This window comes from Cephus cinctus, unplaced genomic scaffold (assembly GCF_000341935.2).
Source record: "Cephus cinctus unplaced genomic scaffold, Ccin1 Ccin1_scaffold0310, whole genome shotgun sequence".
NCBI lineage: Eukaryota > Metazoa > Arthropoda > Insecta > Hymenoptera > Cephidae > Cephus > Cephus cinctus.
Window position 1 is genome coordinate 99,219 of NW_014333013.1, and position 7,495 is coordinate 106,713.

At 42.2% G+C, this 7,495-nt stretch overlaps 1 protein-coding gene across 2 annotated transcripts in view; it reads right to left on the reverse strand.

Annotated features, from left to right (window-relative positions):
• The window catches only part of LOC107266416 (RNA pseudouridylate synthase domain-containing protein 2), a 54,820-nt gene that overhangs the window by 5,958 nt on the left and 41,367 nt on the right, over positions 1-7,495 (reverse strand). For both annotated transcript variants that reach the window (XM_015736872.2, XM_015736873.1), the window contains one exon: positions 2,772-2,994. In XM_015736872.2, coding sequence (XP_015592358.1) covers positions 2,772-2,994 — 223 coding nt within the window. The remainder of the gene's footprint in view (positions 1-2,771; positions 2,995-7,495) is intronic.

Here is a 7,495-nt window from a genome sequence, read left to right on the forward strand (position 1 = left end):
AGAGAGAGAGAGAGGGGGGGGGGGGGAAGAGACAGAGGAGCAAAGAGTAAGAGAAGAGAGCGAGGATAAAAGCGTCTCCTCGCATAAAAGGAGACGCTTGAAACGTCGCGCAAAAAGGAAATAATGAATTCGTACCGACGAAAAGCGAGACGAGATACGGGAGTGGCGAGCTTTCGTTTAGATTACGTTTTCCGCCTCTTTTTCACGAATTTAATCGGTAAACAGCCTTAAGGCTCCCGAGAGAGGAAAGGAGCACGTAAGAGTGGCTAATAGGTTGTAAGATCTCGAGTTCAGTTAGATAGTAGCTCTAGGTTGGTAGGATGGATGCAACGTAGGTAGGTAGGTAGGTAGAGGTACCTACAGAAAGGAAAATATAAAGGATTTACCAGGATTGAAATTATAGAAGATACCAAGATACAAAGAGCAAGTGCATCGTGAAAGTCTTGATAAATGCACGGCTTACGACTGGTATCAAAAAGGAGTGAAGAGAGGAGGAGGAAGAAAAAATATGAAAACACGTGGAAGGCACTTTTTCAACATTTTACAGAATTCAGAGCGAGTAGCCAAGCTCGGATTCCCCAACGGAGTCAGAGATGCTTTCAGCCACTTGGCGAATCCCTAATGAAATTATACCAGCCGTATTTCTCAGGGCGATGAGGCAATTTCCAATAGGCGACGTCTTCGTGTATACATCTGCGTCTGGTAGCACTACTTGATCCAGGAACATGACGCGGCAAACCAACCAGAGATATATAGTGCGTACACGATCCCCCGCGACTGGGATCCTTCGGTTCCCTGGTTCACGATAGCTTCTAAATATACGTACGAATATAGTGAGAGAGGTATCCGGGCACCCCAATCTAGAACGTACACTGTATACTAGGCACGGGTGTGCATTCAGAATTATTGGAAAAGCAGAGCAACTCGCTTCTAACATTTTGGGTCCAGGTCTGTTCAGGGTCGTTCCAGGTCTCATTTACCTTCGAAAACCCCCGGGACAGGTGGAAGGGGAAAGGAGACTACGCTCGCGGAATAATTTCGGCAAATTACGCTGGAGGATGAGTAATTTTCCAGCGTCAACCAGCGGCAGAACGGTTTACCCCCTGAGGCCGACGTTGTCTCCCTGGCTAGAAGGTAAATCGATTTTTGAAGGACGTGTCTCTGCCGTATTCCATACTTGCGCGTCTACCAATTCAAAATCATTAAAAAATCTATCAACCATCTACGGAAAGTATCCTTCGAGTTGAGTTTCGTAAAACAATGTAAGTCAGAGACTAAATTCACATATGACGATATATGAATATAAAATAATATTTAAATGCCATAGGATATCATATGTTTATATAAGAGTATACTCTTATACAAATTCACCACGTGTGTATGGGGAATTGTGAGAACCGGATAAGCGGTGCAGCAGCACATTCGTTACGGACGCACGCCTCCTGTCAGGGTCTCCTTCATTCGTGCAGATACCTCTACCGCGACGACCTTGCACGAGCCAGAGAGAAGTCTCACGTAAAACAAGGAAACCACGTTACATGGAGGTACTCCCTAAGCTAATCCAGGTAAAATCTAAATGATCTTTCCATGAGGCACTCCGCACTTCGGATGAGTCAGCTAGGACCTTTACCAAGGAAGATTCACGCTACCATTCTGGCACACGTCGATAGAGCCTACGTATCCCATTACGTATCTAAGAGATATCCAGGTAGGTAAGTAGCAATCGCATAGAAAGGATCTCAGTTACGCCACGTAACTCTGATCCATGATTACTCAAATGCTAAAGAAGATACTCGTACCTCCTCTTCGGTTTAATAAACGACCATTTATAATGTGAAGGATGCCTGTCGCCAAGATGTAACCGGTTCCCAGATGCGGTTCAATAAGACCCAAGTGAAGTGGTAAGCTAGAGGATGGTAGCGGTTGAAGTAAAAGTGGCACTCGGAGAAAAAGAAAAGAAAAAGAGAAAGGAGAAACGAATTTTTGCATAAAAGAAAAATCAGTGGGAAAGGTTGAGAAATCAAATGCAAGCTAGAAGGTGGATGGCACAGAAGGCAAAAGGTTATAAGTGCCAGAAGAGTCCTAGGCCCACTCAGGTAGCTAACTCAATATCGCTGAGCGCTAAAGTTTCCCCGCTTTAGGTACAGATATACTTATGTACGTGACCGAGCGTTAGTTTCCGTCGAACTAGTTCACGGGCAAAGGGAGGGAACACGTTCACACGTTACAGAGACCTTCGTATACTAACTACTTGTGTATCTTCATAGTCTGGAGAAAACGTCCTGACTGTGCAAAACGTCAAGGGGGCTACGATATAAAGGAGCGAGACAGAAGATATAACACAAAAAGCATATGAAAGAGACGTATGAATACCTGGTGGTAATATCTACAGTAGTAACTAGTATAACATCCTGCCTAGGGGACTCATTTATTTAAAGAATCATAGGAAGATGGCCCCGCTAAAGCTATTTTACTCGGGGACGTGCATAAGTCGTACAGAGAAATTAACCCGCGCAACTGCGTATTTATACGATTAAAATAAGATATTTGTGCCAAGGATGCTCGTTGTTAATGCAGCTACGTAGTTCTTTCACGGTGAAGCCAGGTAAAAAGGTCAACCGAGACTAAGACATGACGTTGAACCTTTGATTTATATGTATATATGAATCTTCGATTTATATATATATGTATAAGTATATATGTACATAAAGTGCAATTTAGGTAGACTAGGAGTTTACAAGGAGTAACTAAGATATCGTTGGTCCTCTTACCTGTGAACGACGTTGGCAAGGAGATCGTTGTGCCTTAATCTATAATCCACATCGACCCTCTGGTAATTGACAGTGAGCGTACCAGCCCGGATGCATCTCTCGTATTCCTCGGCAGGATGAGCGCGAAATTCCCTTGCGAAAACTTCGAGTATCTTCTCACCGACCCATCGACCCTTCGTGAAGGTCGTGAAGGTAAAGTAATAAGGGTATACTTTGCGTAGACCTGAAACAATGAGGTAGTACGTGTATAAGTAGGTTATGTAACCAGGTACGCGTACATATAAGTATTAGGTGGGCTGTCGGGTACTAAGGTGAGATGAGCTAATACGTCAGTCCGATGAGAATGGGTTCTTGAGCAACCTCACAGAGGAAGACGCAGAGGCGTCGTGCCTCAGGTAAGCCAACTCTTGGAATAGTAATCCCTATGAGAAGGAGGCTTAGGAATCAAGAATCAGGATTTCGCGGACAGACTGGAGTATGGCGCTTCGCAATAGACAAAGAGAGAGAGAGAGAGAGAGAGAGAGAGAGAGAGAGAGAGAGAGAGAGAGAGAGAGAGAGAGTCCGTGAAGTGAGCTGAAACACTCCAGTGAACTCTCACACCCTCCTTTCGAGCTCCGCAAGGTTCTCCAGAGACTTAGAAGACAATGTCATCCTCGTCGTCGAAGTTAAGCCTCTCCTGGGAAACTTTGCTCCGTTCCTCCTCGTGTCCAAGAGCATCCTCGCGGATGAGGCCTGAGCATCCCTCTTCTTCCAGGGTTTCCTACAAATTCGCCGCTACGTTCACTACCAACCTCGGCAGGAACACCGAAAACCCATGTGGCTCTGAAACACATCGCGCACACCCAGAGGAGCCCTCGCGTGAATCCACGCAAAATCCCCGAGACGTTCGTTAAGTCTCCCAGACACCCACCACTCTTGTCACCGCCGCAACAGCCACAATGCTGATGTTTCCCAGCGACGATTCCTGCATAATTACGTCATCAGGGGTATAGCTCCTTTGTTATCCCTTCAAGACCTAACCCCTTTTCTCTCTATTATTATCGAACGATCCAAATACCAACGTAAAGGCAACCCCACGTGGTTACTCGTTCGTACGATACTAGCAAAAGCTTCTCCAGAGGCTGAAAATTTACGACTCCGCCGGAGGGGCGCTTCCACTAGGACTCTGAAGTACGTCGCGTGTCCCTCATCGTGATAGAATTTCAGTATTGACCATTCCTGACCGAAACGAACCAAAGGAGGACGTGTATAAGGAAAGCTGCCGCTACTTTGTTTATGGCCACTGCCACGTCGGGTGGCTTTACGAGTCGTAAACTAACGGCAGTTGCTTCGCATCGCTGCTTTTTATTTATTCCCTATCGATCGTCGGCAGTCTTCAGGGAAATTGTAATACGCAGGAGTGCGTTTACAGCGGAGTGAAAGGAGAAATAATGAGAGAGGGATAAAATCAGGTAAATCAGGGAGGGAGGGAGAGAAAAGAGTTGAGAGAGTTACACTCTTCCGTGAAAACACGCGTTCGATCCAATTATTTCGAATCGATCAGGAATTCCTGACGATCAATGCAAAGGGATCTCCCTATATGCCTCGAGGGCTTTCCAGTGCCGACAAGTGTTTCTGATCCACGGTGTAGATCAATACTCACTTGTCACCTGGTTATAAAGGAAAGTCCACATAAAAGCCGTCTGTGCCATTTTTTTCTTTTTAATTCACTCACCACTTGTTTTCACCTCGGTGTCCCGCTCCCTTTTTCATCCACTCTGCGCAATATTAATTTCATCCGTTCGTATCGCTCACAATTAGTCGAAACCCAAATGAACTTTATCTGTGAGAAAGAAATCTGAAGGTACGTGTCGTAAATACTTGCTATTAGTTACTACCTTGCCAGTATCTATGCTGTGCAGAAGTGGTACTGCTATTAGTATCACCAGCCAGGAATAAAGTATTCAGGACTCTTATCTCGAGGCGTGTGGTGAAAAGGCGGGAGCCCGAGATTTTACAAGTGAATTATTCAGACCACCAAGTACGTCGTAGGTATACGTACATGGCAGTGTATATATACATATATATACAAACATATAAATATGTATAAACACAAGTAGCAGTATTATACCGTACTACAGAAAGCGCGGCAGTCGCGCGCGTCCTACAGCAAGCGAAGGGAATATTCTCGAGGTGTAAATAGACGGAGGAGGTGAGGTAGAAGGGAGGTGTGTAAACGCCGTAGTAGCAGCTGGGATTTGGCATTTTTGTAAAATGCATGGAGTTCCTGGCCGTGGAATGTAATGCCGCTTGAATATTACGCTCAAGAGATCAGCCAAGGTCGTCCTTTGTTGTCCAGGTTACGCACGAATGAAATTTTATGATATCGCTCTTTTACTGTTTGATTAATTAATTACAAGTGACCTTTGCTGTGTCGTAGGAACGTTGACGTGCGTATGACGTCAGTTGATCGGATCCACTTGATATTCTGTTGTGGGTTTAGGTACTATTCAAAGAAAACATAAGATTCCCAGGGCTTCGACTGTTTGTAGGAGAATCCTGCAGTTTATGCTCGAAGTTCCGTTTGTCACTGGGAAACGTAGTGGAGTAACTCGTGAAAATATTGTCGTTGTCCCCTGCTCGGTCGGAGTTGTTTGTTACGAAGGAAAGGAAAAGCTACGCAAACTCTCCAGAAAATGAAAGAGAAGCGGGAACAGCAACAACAGGCCCAGTCGAGCCGTCGGGACGTTGCAGCTCCTTCCTGTTACTCCTGTCGCTTGAGAAAAGCCGATTTAATGCCTCGTTTACGATGGCGTTTGTCGACGACGTGAATTCGCGTGGAAGGCTTTGCTAACTTTTAGATTTACGTGTAAATGGAGCGATCTGGAGTGATGTAACGCTATGGGTTGGATAAGTATTATTGACTAATTGTAAGATTGGATTAGAAATTGGTTAAGAATTTATAGTAGGTTTTGAAAAATTATTTACGAGGATTAATATGCAATTACATACCCGGATCAAATATTTCAGGGCACGTTGAATAGATCCTGTGACGGGATAAGAAGTTTGTCAGGAGATGTATACATGTACATCTCGGAGAGACAGAGACAGAGTAGGATACCTTAAAGTTCAACTAAATTCTTTAACCCTTTAACACGATCGTTACCGCTATATGAATTATTGAGTCCTTTGAGCGCCGTGGGTTATGCTCGTGGCGGCGAAGTTGTTAAAGCATACATTTTTTCTTATGCACGTTTTTTCTTAAAACATAGCTCCTTTGGTTTTCTTTTTTTTTGGAATAACTGGTATAAGCTGAAGGTATAATTTAAAAAATTCTAAATTCAACATGGCTGATGGGAATTGCAAAAAATGGACCGATTTGTATGAAGCTCAGGACTTTTTTGTCGAATTACGAATATGAGGGTAGCTTTTAAAAATTCAAAATGGATCATCGAATATGGTGATTTGAGATTACAAAAATGGACTGATTTACATGAATCCCTAAGTACCGCATTTCACGTAAATCGGTCTAATTTTTGTACTATCTCAAAAAAATTCTGAGTCTCGAGTTTCGTTTAAATCTGACTACTTTTTGCAATTTCGATCCTTTCGGATCTGTCATACTGAATTTTGAAAAATTTGTTATTTTTAACTTTTGGGTTCATAATCAGTGGCACAATATACCCCGGAAAATCAAGTTCAAGTATATCATACGTAGACCAAGTTTTTTGTTACACCTTGCATCAAAAGGTTAAAAACGCCGAAAACTAAAAAATAATTTTCATACACAAAACGTAAAAATAATCGAAACATCATTGCCTTAGTAGTCCATCTGCTAATCCCTTTCAGCTGCTCACATTATACTAGCTCCTCTACATAATATAAAATATAGCTATTACATGCAAGTAATGTACCCAATACCCACTAATCCCCCAAAAAACACTTACGTGTAAAAAACGACGCCAAGTACAGGATTGCTGTGAATTCCTCTAACAAAAAGTATTGATATCATATTATTGAGGCCAAGTACATAAGTCACTACATGTTTTCCTATTATATGATCTAGCACTGGCCCATCATTTTAATTATATTTTCAATATTTCCTATAACGTTTTCGCTACTCTTCTATGTTACTACTGCTTCCCGTGTTTAATTACGATTTAATGGTGATTTAATAATTAATAAAACTGTAGGTGATTCCTTATCGAGTACTACTTGGCATGTCCGTGCCAGGAATTCCAAAGTACTTACTTTGCACGTGCTCATAGTATTCTAATACTGTATGTTTGTTATTAGGCTTTTACCGTGATTATTTTTGACAAGTTATTGTTAATATGCTTTCTATAGAAAACTGGTACTGGTTTTGTACCAAATTTATATCAAGAAATGCACGGACCCGCCAAGTAGTACTCGATAAGGAATCACCTAAAGTTTTATTAATTATTAAATCACCATTAAATCATAATTAAATACGGGAAGCAGCAGTAACATAAAAGAGTAGCGAAAACGTTATAGGAAATATTGAAAACATAATTAAAATGATGGGCCAGTACTAGATCATATAATAGGAAAACATGTAGCGACTTATGTACTTGGCCTCAATAATATGATATCAATACATTTTGTTAGAGGAATTCACAGCAATCCTGTACTTGGCGTAGTTTTTTACACGTAAGTATTTTTTGGGGGATATCACAAGTTTTTGTTGTTCAATAGGATATATGAAAAAAGTTTTAAACACTGAA